This window comes from Schistocerca piceifrons, chromosome 4 (genome assembly GCF_021461385.2).
Source record: "Schistocerca piceifrons isolate TAMUIC-IGC-003096 chromosome 4, iqSchPice1.1, whole genome shotgun sequence".
Taxonomy (NCBI): domain Eukaryota; kingdom Metazoa; phylum Arthropoda; class Insecta; order Orthoptera; family Acrididae; genus Schistocerca; species Schistocerca piceifrons.
The window spans coordinates 619,835,221-619,862,716 of NC_060141.1; the positions used below are offsets into that span (position 1 = coordinate 619,835,221).

At 40.1% G+C, this 27,496-nt stretch overlaps 1 protein-coding gene across 1 annotated transcript in view; it reads right to left on the reverse strand.

Annotated features, from left to right (window-relative positions):
• Positions 1-27,496, reverse strand: part of LOC124796068 (structural maintenance of chromosomes protein 1A-like) — a 116,005-nt gene that overhangs the window by 2,304 nt on the left and 86,205 nt on the right. The window contains exon 8 of the mRNA XM_047260154.1: positions 4,835-4,932. Coding sequence (XP_047116110.1) covers positions 4,835-4,932 — 98 coding nt within the window. The remainder of the gene's footprint in view (positions 1-4,834; positions 4,933-27,496) is intronic.

Consider the following 27,496-nt stretch of genomic DNA (forward strand, 5'->3'; position numbering starts at 1 on the left):
CAAATCCTCAGTTTTTAATATCATGATTCATCCTCAAGCAAAATCCAATTCATATTTCCAAGGTACACAGATAGGACACTAATGTAAAGAATCGCGGTTTTTGTATTTCCCCACAAACAGGGGGTTTGGATTCGTTCCCTTCTTTAAACTACCTACTCAATTAATTGAATAAAAATAATAATCAAAGTCATTTTGGAAAAAAAAAAAGAAAAAAAAAAAGAAAAAAAAAAAAAAAAAAAAAAGAGAGAGAGAGAGAGAGAGAAAGAATTATCACCCGCTGACACTCAAATCCACAACCTTTTGCTTGTAAAAACTGTAAATTATCCACTATCCTTGTAAGGTTAGAGATATAATTACTCTCTTGAGTATCAATATCTATACCTTACACATAGCAGCTCGCTTAGCACAGCACACTGCCACCAGTGGAGCCTGCCACCCCCCCCCCCCCCCTCCCTCCCTGAGGGGAGCCCCCATCACGAGGCTAGCCCACCCCGGGAGCCCCTCCCCCACAGTGATCCAGGAGCTCAGTTTGGAGCTAACCGTTACGGTCAGTACGGAAGGCAATGAGGAGTCGGGGGTTGTGGCTGGATGTCAGATTTGGTTGGAAACTACATGGCCGCGTGCCGTGAGAAGGTCGATAAAGCCATTACGTGTTGCAGTGTTCATGGACAGGATTGAGAACTCATCAATATTGGAAGTGAGTCATAAGCAAAGAATAATAAAAGCAATAGTTACTTCATAAAAGTAACAACAAGCAGAAATAAGAGTGAATGTCAAAACTTGGGTGTAGAAATGTTAGGAATGTGTACTGTACTTTGTACTAGAGACAATAAACCTTTCAGTTCTATGAAGTCAGTGTCTCCTTTCAATTACTTTCATATCTTAATAGATATAAACTAACTGAGTGTGCAGATTTTTAATGGCAAGTGTGGTGATTTTGATAGGGCATGTACCAGTAGGCACTCGGTCTAGTTTTTTGACTTCATGTGCATGTTCGTTGGAAGTGAGATGCCCGTTCTTAAGTTGTGTAGCATAATCATTTGTCCAATCACTATCGTTATATCAACATGGCTTGTTTTACAGAGAAAGTTGGCCACGATATACTTGAATAAGGGAGTACGCATCTTACATGCTACAGCAGCACACACTATTACAGTTCTATATTCATTCCTATACAGATCCAGTCACAATGATGATTTACTGCCTTCAAAAAGTCTGCCTCGTGTAATTCTGTATGAAACTTATCTACAGGTGACTGATCTCTGTGATGATAATAACTGAATATGTGACACTGGATTGCATTCTGTGCTAAATGATACACTATCAATTGGCTAGTGCTGTGTATGAAACATGGGTATTTCATCACCATCACCATCACCATCACCATGCAAATTTGTTGTTTTTGGTGTAGTTATCATATCCCATGAAATGCAAAATAAAAGGGCCAGACTCATAGCTTGGGATCTAAAAATGTGAAGAAACAAAATTGAACAAGGCATTGTAAGCAAACTGATCATCTGTTGTGGCAGTTAGGCAATGGTAAATTGTTCAGACAAGACACTGAGGACTTGGATTGGAGGAAACCAGCTCCAACATGAGGAGTATTAGCTGACAAGTAATTTTAATCAGAATATAGGAAAGACTGGCACATTGGCAGCTGAGTCTTCAGGGGAAATGAAAATGTGTTCTTGTGTGGCTGAAGAAAGTGTAGAAAAAAAGTTATCACAACTGAGTGCAAAACCAACAGAAATTCATAACATAACCTCAAAAGGAGGATATCAAATACATATAAATAATAAAAATAATACACTCATAGTAAAGAAAAACTGTAACACGAAGGAGGAGTTGCGCAAAATAAAAAAAAATTTAAAAAAAAATAAAAAATGTTTATAGGTGTGTTTCTACATCTGAAAGATGATGTCTATTCAAATTTCATGCCAGTCACATAAGAATGAGAATGCAAATCAGGTTTGCTTTAAACACACGCTAACGGTCATTATTCTGGCAGTTACACCAGTTGTTAATGTACTAGCATATCGGATTTGCAATGGCTTAGCTTGCACTTATGTTAACCTGTGATCTTGCAATGTTAATCACTTAAATATGTTACCTAGACAAATGTGTACTAGAATTAAATCACTCTACATTAATTATTTTTTTGGTGTTTCGATTTTTTTTCTGTTGGTGAATATATACAGGAATTAACAGCACCAGAGGAACATGGCAACAAGTATGCAGCAATAGGATGTAATTGCAAAAGAGAGACAAAGGCATGGGAAAGAAGTCAGAATAGTAAAGGAAACAAAAATTACTATAAATTATGTCCATGTCACTGGCACATAGCAAGTTTGCAATGGAATCAGCTATTATCATGAGAAGTAAGAAGCATTATTATTGGTGGGTGTGAGTGTGTGTGTGTGGAGGGGGGCGGTTGTGTTTGTTAATACAAACAAGTTATAAGATAAAACAGGTACTCTGATTCAATGCTGTTCTCCAACGTCATGGTATCACCTTTTCACATTACCTACAGTTTGTGGTCATTCATTACAAACAGGAGTTTACAGATTGCCTTGTCAAAGCAACATGCTGAGCTATATTGTTGAATCACATTATTACGAACACCTGATGGTATCCAGAGAATCTGCTGTTTGAAACAAATCTGCAACTGCAGTGGATGGCTGAATCAGGTGCTGATAAGTTCCCACAGAAATCTAGAGTCATCTTGTGTGTGATTCTTCCTATAACTATAAATACAGGAAACAGTGAGATTCACACAGCAAACATGGTGGTCATGGGGTCCCAGAGATAATCAAATGTGTTTTCTTGTCTTCATCTTGCTCTTCCAGTAATTTTAAGACACTTGTAGCTGAACAACAAGGTATGATATGTTGCTGAAAGATATCATCCTCCCCCCCCCCCCCCCCCAAAGAAGAGAGAAGGAAGGAGGAAGGGGGGAGAGAGAGAGAGAGAGAGAGAGAGAGAGAGAGAGAGAGAGAGAGAGAAAGAGAGAGAGAGAGAGAGAGAGGAGGAGGAGGAGGACAACGATGACGAGGAGTAGGAGAAGACTGTACAGATTCATATGATATCTGAGAATGGATTCAAAACTAAATAGGTAAAGGGAGTTTACTTTCTGAATTACTGACCCAAGACTCTAATGCTGTCTCCACCCCATTTGCTTTATTCTTCGATGTTTCCTGATAGAGAAGCTAATAATGATTTTTCTTGTGGACCTGAAAACATGATTTGTAGGAGATTATTATCTGTTGCCAATCAACAACAGTCTAGTCTCAATACTAATAATCTAATTCAAGTCTATTTTATTGATTTATCAGTAGTGTGATTCCAGACAAATTTTTTTGTCCGAGATCCTTAAGTGCAGTACAGTTTACAGAATTGATGTGAGAAACATTAGCATGGTGATTTATTTAGATGGTGACTTGTTCCACTGTAGTTCATCTTCGTGAACTGTCAATGACCCCTCTGCGCGTTAACAGCATTTGAAGTTATGCAATTCCTAAGACTGTTACTCACAACTGTGCGATTAGTCCACTTATAATACACTTTCATAGCGGAGGTGAGTGAACAAGTCACAACACACTTTTGCAAACTTATCCATTTCATAATAACTGCATCCTTAGTGGAAAAGCCAATTATCATTACTTTTGAAATTCAGATCACTCTCATTACTCACAATAATGCATGCAAAATTCCATAAGCAGCCTGTCAGTTCGCTTCTATACTCACTTTCACCACACATACATCACTAACTACATGCTGCAGATGTCAGATCTAATTGTTAGTTATAATAATAATACTCACTGGTGTGCTTCACAAATGACATATAAAAAATATGCACATTCACACTCATCATCTTTCTCTCGAGTGCAGAAGTATAAAGTGTGTTAGGGATGGAATATTTGATACAAACAAGCTGCATTACACTATGTTCACAGTGAGGTAACGTGTAAGGATATGAAATGATAGATGAGTAGTATGTCTGAATGTTGTTGTTGTTGTTGTCTTCAGTCCTGAGACTGGTTTGATGCAGCTCTCCATGCTACTCTATCCTGTGCAAGCTTCTTCATCTCCCAGTACCTACTGCAACCTACATCCTTCTGAATCTGCTTAGTGTATTCATCTCTTGGTCTCCCTCTACGATTTTTACCCTCCACACTGCCCTCCAATGCTAAATTTGTGATCCCTTGATGTCTCAGAACATGTCCTACCAACCGGTCCCTTCTTCTTGTCAAGTTGTGCCACAAACTCCTCTTCTCCCCAATTCTATTCCATACCTACTCGTTAGTTATGTGATCTACCCATCTAATCTTCAGCATTCTTCTGTAGCACCACATTTCGAAAGCTTCTATTCTCTTCTTGTCTAAACTATTTATCGTCCATGTTTCTATTCAATGAGAATCAAAATCTAAGCATAAAAGAGGTTACGACGATGAATAAATGTTCCTAAGTGGGTGTTTAAAAGATTATAAAATCATAACCATAGGAAATAAACTCATTAATTGACTGAAGTCAAGGAAAAAAGTAGATAACAAGGGGTATTTCCATATTTCCTGTGGGAAAATATTCAGAATGGGGCTAGTAAAATATGATAGAAAGCGTTTTTGAGACATGCAGTATAGCCAGTGACAGAGTCTGCAGCTGACCAGTTCTGCTAAAAATAAAGATAGAAGCTATGGAGAACCATGTCCTTAATGTAAGCTTAGCGTTTATTATTGCAGTAAAGATACAACTCAAGAAATTCAATGTACCAGAAAACCAAATCAAAATGTTATGGTTCACAATTTAATCAGACAACAAAAGTATGAATCACACATACCTGCAGTACTCTGGGACAATTCAAAATTCTTTTGCTGCTTTAGGAACTCCAGCTTTTCCTGCAGTTCTAGTTTCTTTGTAAGTTTCTCCTTGTATATCCTAAAAATTATGACAAACATATACAAAGGCAATCTTGACACACATATTGAGAAATGTCCTAAGAATTTTCTGCATGATCACTAAGATTATACAGATGAAAGAAAAACTGATATAAAAAAGATATTAATATTAAAGTCCAGTCATCAAATAAAAAGTAGGAGAAATAATTTGTGTAGTCAAAAATTTATGTACAATGGTCAGAGGGAGTGACTTAAATAACATACTAAAATTTGTGACTGGGGACAGGCGGATGGGAGTGGGCGGGGAGGGGGTGAGTTGAGCTTGGGAGTCATGGTTGTATAAACATGTCTTTTCTTATGTTTTGCTTGTATGACTTGCAATTCATGGTCCCTAGCAAAAACATATTTCACTAAAAATTAAAATGCATTAAATTTCCTACAACAAGGTCTCATTAATTTTTTTCCAGACTAATACTTGGCACAATAAAGGGAATGGAAAAATTACAGATTACATAAAATAGTGTTTTAATGGTATAAAATTAATGTTTAATGTCAACTAAACTAAGAATTATGTGGAAATAGACCTTACTTGCCATAAACAAGCATTTTATCTTGAATGCATACATTTAAAAAATTAAGAATTGAACCATTATCGATATTATCTTATAACAACTCCAGTAATAACACACAATTTGCACAAACGCCACAGCATATGCTGCACACCGTAGAGCATGAAATCCATTTCATCACACACATCCAGTAGAACACTGACAATAGATGTTCCACATCGCTTCAGTGCTACTTGATCTTTGGTGGCCACTGCGATCCATTTTCTCCTCAGCTCCACCCCAATCGATGGATTACGAGGCTGTTGAGCTACTACCGTATGTATAAATAAATAACCAAACTTCTGTAAGTAACAACAAATAGTGTTGTTAGAAGCATTGCAAGTATAAAAACAGTACGGTCATAAAACTAATATACATATAAATAAAATCTTAAAGAGTGTTGGTGTGCTTGTCCTGTGGTTGATGACAGTGGAGCAAGTTCTGGTTTGAGCTTTGTTGATGCTTTCAGGACTGCAGTATATTGGAGCTTGTTTCAGATCTTGATGATATTCTTCATTTGGTACATTCCTAGAAACATCTCCTCACCACTTTGTATGAACCTGCTGGTGTCAAGGACAAGATGTCTGATACTGTCTTCATTTCTGTAGGAATATTGCTGAACAGTGTCACCATTTCTCCTTTGCTTTTATTGTAAATGATGAATGTGGTGTAATTGCTAAACGCACGGAGTGAAAGGAATGTTTCAGCAAAATGACTTTGTTGGAGTTTGTTTATCAAAAACAATTTGGACTGAACCTTGTCCCTACCACACCTAATAAGGTCTCCATTACTCCGTGATATTGCAAACGCAATGAATAAAACAATCAAATTTATATCTTCCCTTACCGTCATGACAGTGGAGTATATGGCAGCTTTCTCAAGCCAACATCTCACTGCGTAATCATCATCGCTTATAGTAACTACTGTTTTCATTCCCCTTGCTGTTGTTTTGTCACTAAGTAGTTGTACGAGCCTAGTTCTGTTCGTTTCACCTTGTGATAAAATGCTCCTGTTGAACTGTGACACTCATGCTTTCATAAAAATTAACGGCAACTGAAATTTTTGAGGAGCTTTCTCTTCCACCCTTTTTTGCACTGTCGATAACATCATAACCTTTGAAAACCACAGTATGATTTTGACCACAATGTTTGAGTACACAGACTAAATATTAATAACAAAAGTACAGAAATATTGGTTCCCACATTCCATTTCATGCTGCGAAGGATGGAGGCACCAACTACCACACCGCTGCTCATTCTTAGATCATGAGTTGCGTAACTATCCTCTGGAACCTCTCCCGGGGCCAACACCACTGTCTGTGCGGGTGGTGAGGCTTGTATGTCTGCGTGAAGCTGAGGGCTATGCCAATGCCAACGGTAGAGGACCTACTGCCAGAAAGGCCTCAGCTGATAGATCAGACTAAGAGTGTCCCACAATGCCCCATCTTCCCTATGCACTCCTAGTCCTTACCCAATTCCCTTTTCCAAATCAAGGTGTGATGCGATCCGTGCCGAGGGGGATGTGGCACATGGAAAGATGTGACACAAATGGAGCCTCAGGGATTTATGCTATAAATCTAAGAAACTCCAGAACATGCATCTATGTAAGAAATGGAATTTCTTTCATGCCAATGATGGATTTCTGCTCCAGAGACCTCTTTACCATTAGAATGCAGCAATGTCAGGAAGATATCACAACAGAAATTGTTTTGGCCTCAGCATACCTTCCTTACGAAGACAGCTCTCCTCCTCCTTTGGAGGTGAGAAGACTGGTACAAGCTTGCCATCAGCAAGGTGATCAATTGTTGGTGATACGTGACACCAATGCCCATAACTGAATGTGGGCAGCAAGGACACCAACAGTAGAGGTGAGTGCCTTCATGAATTTCTTTTGGCTAACAACTTGAAGGTCCTTAATAGGGGCAATGAACCTACATTCAGGAATAGCAGAAGGGACAAAGTAATTGACGGCAGCTACGTCAAACAATGGCATGTGACATTAGAGCCATGCTCATCGGACCACGTGTACATTAAATTCTAGGTCGAAATGGGAATCAGACCGACCATGGCCTAAAGGAATCCCATGAAAACAGATTGGGAGACATATAGGAGGGATCTTGACTATGGCTTATGGGAAATTAAAACCTCGATAAGGAATCCAGTAGAGTTTGAGGAAGTAGCAGAGGCTGTTACCTCTGCCATAGTGACCTCATATCAGGACAACTGCACAATCACCAATAAGTGCACAAATAGGAGTGTTCCTTGGTGGAATAATAACTTGGAAATACAAAGAAAACAGGTATGAAGACTGCTGAACCTTGTGAGACATACAGGACAACTGGCAAATATCATGAGGCCCTCGTCAACTAAAACTTTGTAATTAGACAAGCAAAGGAGGCATCCTGGAAGGCATTCTGTGAGGAAGTGGAGAGCACGGCCACTCGAGCCAGACTTCACAGAATCCTCGCTAGAGTACCAACCAATCCAAGACGTACGTTGAGGAAGGAGGATGGGGAATATACAAAGAGTGCACACTAGAGAGGCTGGAACTGCTCCTTAAAACTCACTTTCCTCAATATGCTCTGCCAGGCAACACAGACCAGAATGTGATCCCAGAGAGACAATGGCTCTCGGGCACTCAAAGAGAGGACAGGGAATCAGCCAAGCAGTGTGTGGACTTCAATAAAATCCTAAGGATGGTGGGAACATTCCAACCATTCAAGTCACCTGGCCCAGATGGAATCTTTCCAGCTCTCCTGCAACAGGCAATAGAGAATTTCGTAAGAGTCCTATGCAGGTTACTCAGAGTTAGCCTAGCGGTAGGAATCATTCCCAATGCTTGGAGAGCAGTGAAGGATGTCTTCATTCCAAAGCCAGGGAGAATTTGTCATACCAAGGCCAGGGATATGAGACCAATCAATCTGTCCTCCTTCATTCTCAAAACATTGGAAAAACTGGTTAATGTATACATTGCGGAGAGGAGGCTAATTAGGGACCCTCTACATTCAAAACAACATGCATATCAACCAGGTAAATCATGTGACACAGCTGTCCATCAACTTGTTGGAAGGGTGGAGAAAGCACTTCACTTCCAAGAAATAGCCCCTGCATCTTCCTGGATATCGAGGGTGCCTTCAGTAACATGATCTTCGATTCCAAGGTAAGGGCAGCAGAGGAGCATGACCTAGGGACCACTATATGCAGGTGGACCAGGGCCATGCTTAGTGGAAGGAAGGTAGAGGCTACCATGATGAATGAAAAGATGGTAATTAACACCACTAGAGGTTGCCCACAAGGAGGAGTTCTGTCCCGTTTATTGTGGAATCTAATAGCGAAGAAACTAATTTAGGAACTAAATTCCAGACTATGCTTCTCCCAAGGATATGCAGATGACCTTGTCATAGCAATACTTGGCAAATTTACTGACGCCGTTAGAAATATGGTACAAGGAGGATTGGACATTGTGCAAGAATGGTGCATTAACTGACAAAGGGACAGGTATTATGGCAACAGACTAGAGGTGGTGGAGTGATCGATGGCAATCAATGTACAACACTCCAGATCAGCCCATTCACTCAAGATGCCTCTTCTGTACACATGCAGATATCTAAGTAAGCTTGCCCACTTATGTTGTCACTTCACTTTTATGTGACAGATAAGGGGACAAATCAGTGCTACCTGAGTGATTCTGGCTCAGATGTTAGTGGACTCCCAGTGGAACCCTCTTAAACACCACTAACAACTCACCCTTCACGACGTATTGGGAACAAGAGGGAACATTAAGTTCAGCAAGAGTTTCAAATGGAGATTCATTCTGGCTGACGTGAATGAACCAATCCTTAGTACAGATTTCATCCCCCATGAAGAAGCTTGGATTGCAAGTCATGTGACCAACTGTTGTTGTTGTTGTGGTCTTCAGTCCTGAGACTGGTTTGATGCAGCTCTCCATGCTACTCTATCCTGTGCAAGTTTCTTCATCTCCCAGTACTTACTGCGACCTACATCCTTCTGAATCTGCTTAGTGTATTCATCTCTTGGTCTCCCTCTACGATTTTTACCCTCCACGCTGCCCTCCAATACTAAATTGGTGAACCCTTGATGTCTCAGAACATGTCCTACCAACCGATCCCTTCTTCAGGTCAAGTTGTGCCACAAACTTCTCTTCTCCCCAATCCTATTCAATACTTCCTCATTAGTTATGTGATCTACCCATCTAATCTTCAGCATTCTTCTGTAGCACCACATTTCGAAAGCTTCTATTCTCTTCTTGTCCAAACTATTTATCGTCCATGTTTCACTTCCATACATGGCTACACTCCATACAAACACTTTCAGAAATGACTTCCTGACACTTAAATCTATACTCGATGTTAACAAATTTCTCTTCTTCAGAAACGCTTTCCTTGCCATTGCCAGTCTACATTTTATATCCTCTCTACTTCGACCATCATCAGTTATTTTGCTCCCCAAATAGCAAAACTCCTTTACTACTTTAAGTGTCTCATTTCCTAATCTAATTCCCTCAGCATCACCCGACTTAATTAGACTACATTCCATTATCCTTGTTTTGCTTTTGTTGATGTTGTGACCAACTGACTTAGTCAAAACTTCATCCTGCAGACAACCACATTTGGTCACAAACAGTGCTTAACATTTAAATTACATACAGTGAAAATTATTATTCCAAATATTAAAATATTCTTTCATTTCATTCATAATTGTTATAAAATTGACTTATTTTTTGATTATTACATCACCAGAATCCACACACACACACACACACACACACACACACACACACACACACACACACACACACACACACACACTAGTCAAAGGTCTTACTACATTGACTCCTGCTGCTTCCACACTACATTATTCAAACACCCTTTTTTTATTTATTTATTTTTTAAATACAATTTCCAACTTTTCACTCAATAAACATATAGTCAAATCTTATATGGATTAACACAGAACTTTAACTGTTTCTTTTATTGTGTTGTCCCTTTTTCCAAATCAGTTTTCTCTAATCTTATCGGAAAATTCTTGGTAAAATTCCCAACCGTACACATCTTTTGAAGATGACAGTGCCACAGCGGTGATATTTATTAATGTGAGACACTGTCACCTGTTATCTTGTAACCACTATCATATGCCAAACTTGATGGATTTTATGAGTGTTTCGGATGAGCGCAATCAACTGCAAAAAAACCAAATAACCAGATTTCTGTCGGAGAAGAAGAAATTCCCAATATGGCCATAACAACACCATTCAGACCATTTGAGCACCTTTGTATGCCTTTTGGATTGAAGAATGTGGCTCAGACCTAGCAGAGATTTGTAGATGAAGTATTGAGGTGCTTGGATTGATTTGTGCTTTGTATATCTTGATGAGGTATTAATATTCTCAAAGACATGAGGAACACCTTAAAGCAGTACCCAAAAGAATAAGGAAATTTGACCTAGTAGTAAATAAGGTAAAATGTGTTCTTTGATAGAAATAAGTGACATATCTTAGGCATGACGTATCAGTTGCAGGTATCCATCCTCTCAAGGAAAAAGTTGAGGCACGACAGAATATTCTACGACTGACAAAGTATCAACAGTTGCGTCCATTCTTAAGGATCATTAACTTCTATAGACATCATCTATCTGGGGTGACAGAAATGCAGACACTGATGATGGATGCACTAGCAGGGAGCAATGCAATAGGCATGCAACCCATGGAAAGCTACCAGAAGCTCAAACTAAGTGTAATGCTTTTGATAAAGAGTTACTGGCCATTTATGAAGCCGTACAGGACTTATGTCCACATGTTGAAGTGCAACCATTTACAATAAATACTGATTATAATCCGATCGCGTATGCTTCCCAGTGTATTAAAGAAGGCTGTTCTCCTCTGTTGATCCACCAACTGGAATTTGTAGAGCAATTTACCACTGATGCTAAGCTTTTACAAGGGACAGACAACATAATGGCTATTCTTTCTTGAGGACTGCCACAAATCCTGCTATGGTAAATTGGGACCAGTTAAGAGCGGATCAAGCCACAGATCAGCAACTGCAGCACTTGTTGCGAAATAACCCCAGATCCCCTAAACTCGAACAAGTGTGGTTGCTGGGAAGGAGCGATCTAATGTGGTGCAATAAATCCACGGCTTTAAAGAGGATGATTGTGACCCAGTCACTACTGTAGTGTCACAGACTGTTTTGTAGGTTACAGCCTGTCACATGCAGGGTTTAACTTAGCAGACGAAATAATGTGTAAGTTACACAAAAAGATCAGACAGCCACTGTGTAGGGAATTCTGTGCAGAGATGGAGTAAACCAGGGAAGTCATATGTCTGGGGAGAAAGATGGGTGTTAAAACATTGCCACCTGCTGTGATGTGCCGCCACTTACTCCATTCTGCTGCCACACCAGAGATGAGCTCTGCCCATGGAATAATACAACAGACGACAACCCATGACTTTCTTTTTCTCTGTGCAGACATATCAAATGGTGTTGATTTGGGTCTAGGGTGATAATACGTCATATAGAGAACATTAACTGCTTTAACAATTGCAATAGTGATCTCGTGTTCTGCAAGATGTTAATGTGAAATTTTGATCATGATAATGAAGAACATATAAGTTAAACTGACATTAGAGTATCTGTTGATTACGTGACATTCGCTAGAGAACAGCAACTCTTGCAGCTCTACATATCTGCCAGGTGAAGAAGAACAATTAGTATGACAGACCACAACTGAGTAGCAGGTCTGGTACACTACTGCAAATGGTAAACCATTATTTATGGAAATTGTGAGTATTCAGAACACCAGATAAGACGCTGTATGCACTTGCACATACTACAAGCATGCCACGCAACTCTGCACATCAAAAGAATTCAAATCGTTGGATGACATCCAAAAAAGCTTTAAAAGAAAATATTACTATTAGGCTACACATGAAAAATTATCTTTGGAACTACAAGACCCTAAGTAGTAAATAATTCTTCGGGGTTGTTATAAGAAATATGTACAGTAGCATCTGATCAGGACAAAGTATTTAGGTCCTCAACTGGAAGAAACATATTTACTAAAAGTACTGATGACTAGACTCCCTTACTACGCTTCTCTGCACTCGACGAGTCGACAACTGCCCACTGAATGACCGTGCGCCGGCTTATCTAGCCCCGGGAGGAAGGGTATTTTGGGACTATTTGCACACATGTGATCATCAGGAAATAAATCACTGATCATCGCGCTCCATTCCTCTGCTGCTGGTTGATGCCCTGTGATAGATATTGGCCACACTTAAGTGTTTGTTGTCAACTGTAGTACTTGCTTGTAGACACTCTTGCGTCGACCAGACTCCACAGGAGAATTGGCAATCCACATCGCTGATCTGTCTGCAGCGTCGCCGCTGCAGTAGGTGTCTGTGGTCACTGCAGCAGTCCTACCCTCCACACCTCCCAGGGGCAAGGTGAAGGCACATCTTGATGTCAGTCCCTGGTTCCACTGATGGAACGAGACCATGGGTGGCGGCGGAGGTAATGGTGGTGGGGGAGCCCCAACATATCCACAGGTGAGGGACTCATCCATGGGACCCTGTGAAAGCCATTGGCGGCAACGGTGGCTGTGACGGTGGCAACTGCAACGGCAGTGGCAGTGAAGGGCTGTCTGATGAGCCCCCAGCCTCCTGGAAGACCTCAGACCAAAGGTGCAGCACCGGAGACTATGGAAGCACTGGGCCTGGCCCATGACAGTGCTGTAGCTGGTTGAAGTGCTTCCGACAGAGGGAACCATTGTCAAGGACAACAGTTTCCATGGTGCATCTGAGAAGTGTGGAGACTTTGGTGGGAACCCAGCGGGGGCAGCCCTTGGGAAACACCAACGCCTAGACGGGATCCTGCGGAAAGAACCGCAGCCACACTGAGATTGGAGCAGATGGACGAAAGGAAGCAGGAAACAGGAGAGACAAGGGCATCCACTGAGGGCAGCCGTGCAGCTTCTTCGCTGAAAAGGACCCATTGTGACCAGGAGAGTGATAAGTGGGCAGGAATAGGTCGAGGGCAGCTGCCTGTGTGTGATGCTGACACAGTTTGGCCATCTGCCATTTAAACGTGTGGACAAACCTTTCACCCAACCCACTGGATGCAGGATGGAACAGCACCATATGGAGCAGCTGGATGCCCAACGTAACACAGTCAGAAGTAAACTCTGCTGACATGAACTGTGGGCCATTGTTCGTCACAATCACCTCCAGTAGATCCTCGGTGGCGAAAATATGAGAGAGGACTTGAATGGTGTAAGTGGCAGTCTTCGAGGACATGGGTGTGATATATGGAAAACCACTGCTAGCATTCACCAAAATGAGCCAGTAGGGCCCTATGAATGGACACACACAAGGACAACAGGGTGGCAGTTGGAGGCCATGGAAGCAGTAATTGTGGCGGCGCCGACTGCTGATCTGACGCTGACAGGAGGAGCAGTAACCCACCATGTGGGTGATTTTGCTGTCCTTTTTCCGCCAATAGACATGTTGGTGGGCAAGGTGCTTTGTCGGGATGATTCCCCAGTGCCTGACATGTAGGAGCGCCAGGACCCGCTGATGGATGGAGGAAGATACACAACACACCATCGATCAGTGTCCCCTAAGAGAAAAAGAACCTTGCCACAGACGGGAAAGTTGTTGCGGTGAGGTCAGTACGCCCGAGTCCAACACCTGATGACGATCGGAGGGCCACCCAAGTTGAATGTGGTGCAGAATCATCTGGAGAACCAGGTCCAAGGCCACGTGCTGCGCGACGAGCCAGACGTTCAGTTGCAACACAGCAAAGGCGGAGAAGAACACATCATCCAGATGAAAACAAGCAACCATATCAGCACTGAAGTCAGAATCCGCCCCCACAGGAAGTCGAGAAAGAAGATCGGCATTGGCATGGAGGGCCATGGCCCAGAAATGGATGTCATAGGTGTACCCTGCCACAAACAATGACCAGCAATGCAGACGGCGAGTGGTCCAGATAGGGGTGGCGGATGTGGTGCCGAACATAGAGACCAAGGGCTTGTGGTCAATGTAGAGCGTGAAGCGGTGGCCGTAGTTGAAGTTGTGGAACTTCTTGAATACAAATACAATGGCTAAGGCCTCCTTCTCGATGCGGCTATAGTTTTGCTGTGCTTGTGATAGGATTTCCAAGGTGAAAGCCACCGGGCGCTCAACACGTCAATGATAGGAGACAACACAGCCCCCAGCCCAAAATCTGATGCATCGGCGTCCAAAATAAGAGGCTTCGTGGGGTCGTGTGGGACAAGGCACGGTGGAGCGAGAAGAGCAGACTTGAGACGATCGAAAGCCTGATCACATTCCAGCGACCAGGTCCAGGGAACACCAATAATAGGTGAGTTGGTCCAAGATGGATTTGAGCTGGGAGATGTTTGTCAGCGTCGGGTGCCACTGAATGGCCTTGAGGTATTCTGGGTTTAGATGCGCGTCGACTCAAGTCCTTGAGCTGATGGATCATGTGAAATTTATCACTTAGTGTAGCAGTTGCATCCAGAGGTAGAACACCGTGCTCTCCCTTAAGAACAACTGACCGCCAGTTTAGCAAAGTATTTTGATGCCCAGGCCCAAGTCATGGCAGCTCGCCACTCAATCTTCAGCTGTCAGAAGCTTCCATCATAGTCTTACAGGGAATAGATCGCTTGCCTTCAAGGTCTCTCCCGGGACTGACAGTTCTCTTATGCCAACCTGGGATGTAAGCAGTCATATGGTTCGGCCCTCATTTGCAACATGATTCTGATCCATGCTCCTGACAATGTCCTGCGAACTGATCTGTTGAAGCTGAAGATCCCTCCTTAGACATGTGTCTGTCGGTCATTCGTGCCCACGAACAGTCTACCCATTAATATGCAACACTCCATGCCTCGCCATAGGTATTTTCCGCATAGCCACCCCATCATCATTTGGAGCCACAGTCGCTGGAGACAATGGAGGAATTCGAACAAACTCATCGGCATTGCAAAATCTACAGAGCAAGAACCAACTCGTTTTGTCAACTTGTTTTTTATTAAGGAAACTACAATTAACCACCACAGAACACACTCTCCAAAAAAAAAAAAAAAAAAAAGGATCCCTTCTGCAACCAATTCCTACAATCAGAGTTTGACTCTATACCCATAAAACTGTTCCACGTCGTTAGCCTACATGACGCAAGCGACGTAGCACAATCGTTGCAGAAGAGAAGATGGTCAAGGTGGCACACTGCTGGATCGGCTGACCATCTTCACACTCAATGAGACGAGAACTGCCCGCTGAACAGCCGGGCGTCGGCATTTTCAAAAAGAAAAGAAACTAATTTTCACAGGATCAATAGTGCTGCACAATAAAGGAATAATAAAAGGAAATGGGAGCAACAAAATATGACATCACATGTTTGTATCCAATTAGGTTGAAAATGTTGAGGATGTAAGAGCAACAAATGAAGATACGTTGATGCCACTGGACAGCTTCCAAATTGTTGGGAAACAATTCTAGTCTGGGAACCAAGGTCAGGAGCCAGAACATTGTAAATTCATGGAAACTTCAGGGGGACCATGGTCCTAAGTGGTCTATGTATTGCGATGTATGCAAGGCACCCAAGTTAACAAGTGCAATACTTCTTATTTTCCTTTTTCACCTCACTGAGTCTTCATTCTGTTACTATTCTATCACCTGTAAATCACTTTACTTATACTGTCCTATACTATTACTTAAAATATATTAGTGAATAGAAGAAATAAAATACTTGAAACTATTAGTTTGAAATCTTTAAGGTTTGAGGACATAGGCCTAACATGCAAATACGTACACATCCATACATGCACACAAGTACACTAACTAACAAACACTAACAGACATTTAAAAATAGCACTTATGGCACTGAGGTTGCTTTTGGTATTAGGTACCTCACCTTTAATTGGGCAGGGGGAGGGGGAGTGGTATTAGGAAAGTAACCCAGAACCTGAGGGGGAGGAAGTGAATGAGGCTATTGGGAGGAAGAATATGAAATATCAAAGGCAGAAATAAATAATTTAAGGATAATGTTACATAGGAAGGTGTGAGCAGAAATAAAACGGTATAGGCAAGGAGGTGGCCAGGATTAGAAAAGATGAACTTGGGGGGGGGGGGGGGGGGGCGGACTCATGGAGGGGATAACTACAAGATGGACACATGGACGAGACAACTTTTACCATTGTAGGGAGTAGATTAGATTTTGTATAGAATACCGACCCATCAGGATTATGAATAATGAAGGAGTATCTTCTTTTCTGAATGAAGGTAATATCCTTGTTCTTATACGAAATTGAGAGACAGTATTCTAAAATCATCCTCCAAATGGGAAAGCAGCATCAAACACAATGATAATTTTTGAAGGAGATTAACGAAAAAGTTATAAACTATGATGTAAAGGAATATAAGTGAAAAAGGCCATGCAGGTTCTGAAATTTAATGGAATATGGTTCAATATACAGGAAGACGGAAAATAAATTTTAATGAAAGACGTTCTCAAAAATATGCAAAGGTACATAAAGATAGTAAAAATAAACTAAACTAAAATAGTGAAGTTTCTCTTTTCTCTTGTAATCATAAGCATATAATAATGGGAGTAGTGTTAAGAGACATGTGTAAAGTGTCGCAATAAGCCTCAATAAAAAATATTAAAAAGCCATAAGTTAAGAAAGAAACAATACAAGTTCAATGTAAATGATGATTCTGATATCTTTCCCCTCCATGGCATGATATGTAGTGTCACAGCTTATTTTGTAGGAAATAGCACGTCATTCTCAAGGTTTAACTTGGCTGAGAAAATATGTCGGAAGATTTCTTAACATCTAAGTTAAGCAAAAAGACTGGGTAACCCGTTGTGTGGGAAATTTTGTGCACAGATGGAGTGCTTCATGGAAGTAATATGTCTTCGGGACGGTACATGTATTAAAGCACTGCCATCTGCTGTGATGTGGGGCTGCTTACACCATGCTGATGCTGCACCAGAGATGGGCTCGGCCCACAGAATAGCACCACTGATGACAATGCATGATCAGGATATCAAATGGTGTTAATTTGTATCTTGGGTGAGACCTGTCGCACAGAGAACATTGTCTGCTTTGACAATTGTAATACTAATCTAGTGATCTGCAAGATGTTAATGTGAAATGTTGTTAAGTTAAGCTGATGTCTGAATATTTGTCGATTTGGTGACATTAGCTGGAGAACAGCATCTCTTCTAGCTCCACATGTGTCTGTCTGGCGAAAAATAATGATTAGAGGGGCAGATAGGAATGGAGTAGTGAGTCTGGTCCACTAGTGTAAATTGTGACCAAATTCTTTAAGCAAACTGTGAGTATTCAGAACACTACAGTGTACACATCTACATCTACATAGGTACTCTGCAAGTCACTGTACAGTGTGTGACAGAAAGTACCCTGTACCACTACTTGTCATTTCTCTCCATGTTCCACTCGCAAATAGAGCAAGGGGAAATTGACTGTCTATATGCCCCCCCCCTATGAACCCTAATTTCTCGTATCTTATCTTTGTGGTTCTTAGGCACGATGTATGTTTTTGGCAGTAGAATTGTTTGGCAGTTAGCTTCAAATACTGGTTCTCTAAATTTTCTCAGTAGTGTTTCTTGAAAAGAATGTCACCTTCCCTCCAGGAATTCTCATTTCAGTTCCCGAAGCATCTCAGTAACGATTACGTGTTGTTTGAACCAATCGGTAACAAATCTACCTGCCTAACTCTGAATTGCTTCAACATCTTCCTTCAATCCAACCTGGTACGGATCCCAAACACTATAGCAGTACTCAAGAAGAGGTCGTACCAGTGTCCTATATGTGGTCTCCTTTACAAGTCAACCACTCTTTACTAAAATTCTCCCAATAATCTGAAATCAACATCTGCCTCCCCTTCCACAGTTTTCACATACTCGTTCCATCTCGTATCGCTTTCCAACATTACACCCAGATATTTAAATGACTGCGTCAAGCAAGACACTAGTAATACTGTATCCGAACATTACACGTTTGTTCTTCCTACTCATCTGCATCAACTTACGTTTCTCCACATCTAGGCCTACCGCCACTCATCACACCAACTGGAAATTTTGTCTTAAATTGTCTTGTATCTTCCTACAGTCACTCAACTTCTGACACCTTGCAGTACACAACTGCATCAGCAAATAACCGCAGATTGCTGTCCACCCTGTCTGCCAAATCATTTATGTTTATAAATACACTTTCACATACTACATACATAAGTACAAATATCAAACAAGCCATTGCGACAGTGCACTACGAAAGTCAGTTTTTGACAACGCCCACAGCTTCACACATCCCAGTGCGAACACCACAGCCGAGCCGATGACAGAGAAGTTTGTATGGCCATGTATGAAGAAGGATTGTTATACGTGGGCTAAAACATATATAGCCTGCCAGAGGTGCAAAGTTGGTAGTCACATGCACCAACCAGTGCAGCACTTTTCAGACACGACAAGTCAATTCTCTCACGTGCACACAGACCTCGTTGGCCCACATCCACCATCGGTGAGATGCCGTTATTTGTTGTAATACAAGTTAGGCAGAAGTGATTTTGGTAGGGTTATATTAGCAAAGACGACAAGAAGGGCATTCATGACTACATGGATTTCACGATTTGGTTGTACCATACATGCCACAACAGACCAGTGTCAACGATTTGAATCAACATTGTTTCCAGGACTGTGTAGATTATGAGGATTCCAGCACCACCATACCACAAGCTATCACCCGTCAAACAACAGAATAGTGTAGAAATCGCATAGTACTCTGAGGGCTGCACCTATATGCCATAATTGTTAGAAAGAAGTTTTGTTAGGATTATGCATAGCAGTTAAATTAGGAATTGGGGCATCAACCACTGAAATGGTTTACGGAGAAAAGTTGTGGCTGCCTTTAGAGTTCTTTCAGAAAAACAGATTTCTATGGAACCAGAGATGCTGTACATGTTACAGCAAGTGGAGCTAACAAATAGCCAAGCTATGGCTGACCCCAGCATCATGTCATGGAGTTCAAAAGAGGTTTGTACGCTCAGGACATTGTGACATGCTAACTTGTGATGCTGTGAACTGTTGCTGTACATGCACCGCTGCAACCTCCATATTCAGGACCTTTCTGCATGTTAAGACACAGTGAGCAAACAGTTCACATAGAGTACAATAACCAGCCTTTCACAGGGCCTTGGGAATGCGTGCTCTCTCAGGATGCACCTACACAACAGCAGGGGAAGAAGGCTACTGCACTGATGACTGCGACCCCACCTGAAAAGAGGCAGAACACTCGGTAGCTGAGCCACTTATGACAAGTCAACCAGGGCCGCAAAGATATAAATTGTTGCAATTTATCTTGATGACACATTAGTTTTCAGTAATAACCAATAAGAGAAAGAAAGCTTCAAAAAGAAACTCAAAGAGCACAAAATTTAAATTGAAAGAGTGGGGAGAAGTGGCAAATTGCTTGAGCATCAGAATCACAAGAGGTTGCAATAGGGGGATATTATGGATGGTTCAGTCTCACTATACAGAACAAATCTATACTAAATCTATACTACTGTATAAATACTACTACATAAAGGAAGGGATTACTTATGTCAGCTGCATCGGGATATTATGCAAAATCATCAGCGATAAGCACAAATGTGTACCAGACCAGGATTTGAACCTGCGATCTCCTGCTTACTAGGCAGTTGTGTGAAGCACTGTGCCATCCGGGACACACTGTTATCGTAACTGCACGGACTATCTCGGCAAGCCTCATGGCCGAATCACATTCCCAATGAGTGCCAACTATCTGCAGTCGCTGTTCATTTCCTCCATGCTCACAACTCCCGCAGGATGTCGGACTACTTGTGCACTTGTGCTGATCCATTGCCCATCTAGGTGAATCATTCATATGACTACGTGATGTTTGTCGTTCCGAACATGTCCGAAGGAACAGACACCATGCATTCTTATAAATGCGGTATTTTGTTTCCTTCCCCACAGTTCAACTCAACAGAAAACAGGAAAGTACACCAATGATCTCAACCCATCTACCCAAGTGACTTAATTCCCAGCCAAGGTTTTGTTTGCAATAATAATAAATAAGGCTGAAAGTCAGAGAGAGAGGAGAAGAGGGGATGAACAAAAAAGAGGGAGGGACAGGACACAGAGCGGGGGAAGAAGGAGATGGACAGAAAGAGGGGGGGACGAAGAGAGGAAGAGGGAGAGAGGGGGAGAGAAGATGGACAGCAAAAGGAGGGAGGCGGTGATGAACAGAGAGAGAGAGAGAGAGAGAGAGAGAGAGAGAGAGAGAGATGGAGGGAGAGTGGAGAAGGACATACATACAATTTCCATACATATTTAACTACTGCAAAGCATTGCCAGGTTTGGTAGTATTAAATAAATACTTGAAGGATTGCAATGCAGGTTGACACCTCTGGACAGCAATCATATACTTAACACAAAATGTGAGCCCAACGACAGGAGAAGAGAGAAAAGCCATGAGAAATATTCCCTACAGAGAAGCATAGATAGTTTATGTAAACATAGTTGAGAACAAGACGTGAGCTTGTATATGCAATTCAGTTGTAACTTGCTTCATCAGTGATAAAAAAAAAAAAAAAAAAAAAAAAAAAAAAAAAAAAAAAAAAAAAAGAGCTCTCTATATCCTGAAAGCGATCCGATAAACTTTACTGTGATCAAAAGGTTCAGTTGATTTATCCCAAAGTGCCTACAGCGGAAGAACAAAACATATTGATATCGGACATCGTTTTATTACATAAAAGATAGTCATAGCTTAAGTTATGATGGAACAAACCTCACAGACAAAATGCTTGCTTTTGTGTTAACTAAACCACTTGCAAGAACAAGATATCATCAAAGGATTAAGAAATAAGGACTGATAATGCAAGGTGTTCCAAAAAGAACGTCATGATTTTGAATAAATTCTACAGAGAACTGTTCAAAGTAACAAAACAATTTAAATGTCAAATTGAAGAGAAAAAACAAAGTCCCCTCACCTTAGCTTAATAAGTTTCGATGTGAGATCCATTTGCTTCTCTACAGACATCAAACGGATACTCGATTTCATGCCATATGTTTTGTAGCACCTCTGCTGTTACAGTTGTGATGGACGTTGAAATTCTCTACTGTAGGTGTCTAAAATTTCAAATTTTTTCTGGATAGACAGTGTTTTTTACATAGCCCCAGAAAAAAAGTCAAAGGGGTAAGATCAGGACTTCTGGGTGGCCAGAAAATAGAAACAAACCTATCCAACCATTTGCAAATCTACTGTTTAGTGTGTTGGACACTTTGAAATGATGATCAGACGGGGCACAATCTTGAATGAATGACCAGTTAGTTGTTCAATTTCTGTGATTGAAACAGCTGAAGCAAATCCAGATACATTTGACCTTTATTAGCAATAGTTGTCGAATCTCCAAAATCACAAACTGAGACACCGATCCACCTGTAATCATTCTCACTGAAAAATCTGTGTAATAGCTAACATTTAGAAACTGGTGGAAATTTAGGCAATTATGTACACTTTATTAAAAATCTGTTAAGTGTTTAAAAATATTATATACTTATATCTAAAAACCAAGATGATGTAACTTACCAAACAAAAGCGTCGGTATGTTGCTAGAGGCACAAACAAACACAAACACACACACATAATTCAAGCTTCATCAGGAAAGAGGGAAGGAGAGGGAAAGACGAAAGGATGTGGGTTTTAAGGGAGAGGGTAAGGAGTCATACCAATCATGGGAGCAGAAAGACTTACCTTAGGGGGAAAACAGGACAGGTATACACGCACACACACACACACACACACACACACACACACACACACACACACACACACATCCATCCGCACATAAACAGACACAAGCAGACATATGTAAAGGCAAAGAGTTTCATAATCCTGTGGTGAACTTGGGTTGGTAAACAATGATGTGCACAAAGGTTAGGTGGTTGTGTTGCCGCCAAAACACATTAAAGGGTGGAAAAATTTGGGAAAATTTCGGAAAAACTGCGTGTAAATGCATTAAAAGGAGTAGTTTTGTGGTGGCAGATTATGAAAATGAGGCTAACAATTGTCTGACGAAGAAATAATGACGTTAAAACCTGTGGGAAGCAGCTAAAAATGATCAGTGATGTGGGAAAAATGGAAATGGAAATAAAGCAAAAGTTGTTAGAACTAGCCAAAATGGTTGTTTAATAGGTGAAAGGAACTGTTTGTGAACTGGGAACGGTGGATTTTATAGCAGCGGTAGTGTATATACTTATGCAGTTTTGTCTAACAAATGTCTCTTGGCCATTATTGCTTTGTTAGAAAGCTAATATTCTGGCTCCAGCAAAAATAAATCGCCCTCTAAATTGTTGATATCTTGATGTTGGTAATATGACTATAACAAGCCCATACATAACATACTTTTCAGACGTATTTATTTATTTCATACTAAAGCAAATACATTATGGAGAGCAGTAATATGAAACGTGTACTCAAGCCAAGGTTCTGTTTTGCACATTATTCAATCTTTTGGCCATCATTATGCATCTTCTTCAAAACTGACTACACCATTAAATCATTCAATGTCATCAACGAGTTGATCATCTCCAATAACAAAATGATAAAAATGCCTGGCATCGCTGGGTATCAAGAGCAACATGCATTTGAGATCTTCAAGTTTAAGTCTTGATACATCTTTCCTGTGGTGCCCCAGAGAGTCAAACGACCATAAAAATTTGAGTTAGAAAGTGCTCTTTCTACTGTAGGTCTACAGTCACATAGCCATCACGGCCTACATCTCAACAGGAAAGGGAAGGGGAAACTGGCTGGGGTAATAGCAGGAAATTTAAGGGGGGGAGGCACTGCCATGAATGGTAAAATACCAGTGGTTACAGGTGTTGGAGCAGCACCTTTTTTAGGATAGTTAAGACAGAAAGATGTCAAGTTCTACGAGAGGTCAGGATTGAAACAAATCTTCAGTTTAGGAAAGAAATTAAACATCACAATTCTAGCACATTTGATCACCAATCACAGCTATCAATTACAAATTTTCACCAATCACCAGAAATTTTATCTCCACCAAGTTGTATCTCAGTCCTTGGTAATTGCATTGATGAATTAAAGTCACCCAACCCAGTTGACATAATCTGCCTCTCTGAACACCATGTGACCACTGGTATAGGAACTAGGCCTAAGCACAATGAGAAACTCAGACAGGAGAGTACTGCAAATGTTAGAATAAGGAAAGGTTCTCATAAAAGTATAATTAAAAATAATGTAAGTATATTTCATCAAAATATTGGGAGTTTAAAGAATAAAGTAGATGAGCTTCTGGTTTGTTTAGAAGATTTAGAAGCTGAGAATGAAATAGATATACTATGCCTGTCTGAGCATCACATTGTTACTGATATGAATAAGGTAAATGTAAGTGGTTATAAGCTCTCTGCACATGTAATGAGAGAAAATATGGAGAAAGGAGGAGTTGCCATATATGTCAAAAGTTATCATTGTGCAAAAAGTATAGAAACAAAAAAGTTTTGTGTAGAGAAATATATAGAAGCATGTGCCTGTGAGCTTAAATTAAATAAAGGCACATTTATAATTGTAACTGTATATAGGTCCCCATCAGGAAATTTTCATCTATTTCTGAAAAATTTGGACTCCTTGTTGTGCTATCTGTCAGACAGGGGGAAGCAAATTATTATTTGTGGGGACTTCAATGTAGATTCTCTGAAAGAGGGTAATAGGAAAAATGACCTTGAAGTATTACTCGGTTCTTTCAATTTGACACCCGTTATTGATTTTCCTACTCGGGTGGTAAAGGATAGCAGCTCCCTGATAGATAACTTCTTTATAGACCAAGATAAGTTTAACCAGATAAATGCTCAGCCTGTTGAGAATGGTCTTCTGATCATGGTGCACAGCTAGTTACAATATATGACATAGCTCCATTCAGCAATACTAAACAGTCCTCCAAAGTAGTACGTTCAGTCAACGATTTAACAATTGCAAATTTCAGGGAAAGCCTACAGCAGTTAGACTGGGATGAGGTGTACCGTGAACCTGATGCCAATTTAAAATATAATTTATTTCATGACATTTTTGTAAATGCATTTGAAAACTGCTTCCCCAAGAAAATAGTTAAATATACTCGTAAGAAACCTTGTAACAAACCATGGCTTACTAAGGGTATAAAAATATCTTGTAACCGGAAAAGGGAAATGTATCTGACAGCAAGAAAGAGTAGTGACCCAGAAACTATCAAAAATTATAAAAACTACTGTGTTATATTAAGAAAAGTTATTAAAAAATCCAGGAGTATGTGTATCATGTCTGAAATCAGCAACTCTGATAATAAAATTAAAACAATTTGGAATATTATTAAAAGAGAAACAGGTCAACCAAGAGCAGAGGAAGACAGTATTACCATCAAATTGAATGAAAACTTTACGAACAAAAAGTCAGAAGTTGAAAATATTTTTAATTATCATTTTCTAAATGTTGTGGATATAGTAGGATCCAGGTGTTCATTAGAAGATGCTAGGCTGTTAGGCCATACCTATGCAATTTGATACAATTGAAATCTCACCCACTTCTCCCTCTGAAATTAGGAAAATAATAAACTTGCTTAAAAGCAAAAACTCACATGGAATTGATGGCATTTCCAGCAAAATACTAAAAGCTTGATCTCAACAGATAAGTAAGATTCTCAGCCACCTGTGTAATAGCTCTCTGGAACAGGGCATTTTCCCTGATAGACTGAAATATGCTATTGTTATACCTTTGCATAAAAAGGGGGATAGATCTGATGTCAACAATTACCGTCCAATCTCCCTTCTAACAGCTTTATCCAAAATTTTTGAGAAAGTAATGTATTCAAGAGTAGCTTCACATATCTGTAAAAATGAAGTACTAACAAAATGTCAGTTTGGTTTCCAGAAAGGTTTTTCAACAGAAAATGCCATATATGCTTTCACCAGTCAAATTTTGAATGATCTGAATAACCGAACACCACCCATTGGGATTTTTTGTGATCTCTCAAAGGCTTTTGATTGTGTAAATCATGAAATTCTGCTAGACAAGCTCAAGTATTGTGGCATGAGTGGAACAGTGCACAAATGGTTTAATTCGTATCTAACTGGAAGAGTGCAGAAAGTCGAAATAAGTAGTTCTCGTAACATGCAAAGATCAGCACATTTCTCAAACTGGGGAACTATCAAGAATGGGGTTCCACAAGGGTCAGTCTTGGGTCCTTTGTTGTCCTTATTATATATTAATGACTTGCCATTCTATATTCATGAAGAGGCAACGTTAGTTCTCTTTGCTGATGATACAAGTATAGTAATCACACCTGACAAACAAGAATTAACTGATGAAATTGTCAATACTGTCTTTCAGAAAATTACTAAGTGGTTCCTTGTCAACGGACTCTCACTGAATTTTGATAAGACACAGTACATACAGTTCCGTACAGGGAATGGTACGACGCCATTAATAAATATAGACCTTAATCAGAAGCATATAGCTAAGGTAGAATATTCCAAATTTTTAGGTGTGTCCATTGATGAGAGATTAAATTGGAAGAAACACATTGATGATCTGCTGAAACGTTTGAGTTCAGCTACTTATGCAATAAGGGTCATTGCAAATTTTGGTGATAAACATCTTAGTAAATTAGCTTACTACGCCTATTTTCACTCATTGCTTTCATATGGCATCATATTTTGGGGGAATTCATTACTGAGGAATAAAGTATTTATTGCACAAAAGCGTGTAATCAGAATAATAGCTGGAGTCCACCCAAGATCATCCTACAGACATTTATTTAAGGATCTAGGGATATTCACAGTAGCTTCTCAGTATATATACTCTCTTATGAAATTTGTTATTAACAACCAAACCCAATTCAAAAGTAATAGCAGTGTGCATAACTACAATACTAGGAGAAAGGATGATCTTCACTATTCAAGATTAAATCTAACTTTGGCACAGAAAGGGGTGAATTATACTGGCACTGAAGTCTTTGGTCACTTACCAAATAGTATCAAAAGTCTGACAGATAACCAACAAGTATTTAAGAAGAAATTAAAAGAATTTCTGAATGACAACTCCTTCTACTCCATAGAGGAATTTTTAGATATAAATTAAGGAAAAAAAAATAAAGAAAAATAAAGAAAAACAAAAAACACAAAAAATAAAGTTGTTATATTAACTTAAGTATGTTGTTAAATTAACCTAATTATGTCATGTATTGGAAAATTCGACTCGTTCCACATCATTACGAAATATCGTATTCATGATCCATGGAACTAGTATTAATCTAATCTAATCACTATTGTGGTATGCTTTTATGTACAGGTTGAATGGATCTTCCACACCACATGACTCTTGCCCAAATGGTTCTCAATATACTTCCTGAGATACAAACCTACTTCTTGGGCACCTCGGCCTGTGGTGCCTTCAAGCTTAACAAAGCAAAAGTCTTTTCAAGTAATATGTGAGAGAACTCCACAATTGTACACCTGCAACTGTCTTTTATAAAATGCAGTGTTGGTTGGGATTCTTGGTAACGGCAATGTCTTCTTAAGATCAGACATGATCATTTCAAACACTTCAACCTCCAACCTCTTTTACCCTTTGCATATTTTGCTTCAAATTAATTATTAATTTTTTGACATTACCTGTTGCCATTAACGTATTTTTGTGTAACTTCATGTCAATGCAATGCAGAGTAACATTTTCAAGCGACCCATCTTACATTTCTTTCAAATTTTGTACATCGAATGGTCTGGATGCGAGATGAGAAACTACCAGTCAGCAGAGATACGTCACAATTGTGAAGAAAGTTACAGGTCTGCCAAGTTCAAAAACTGTATGACATTTATATGCATCAGTAATGAGAGGTTTCTAATAACTTTTGCATTCAAGTTTATAGACCTTAATCTTT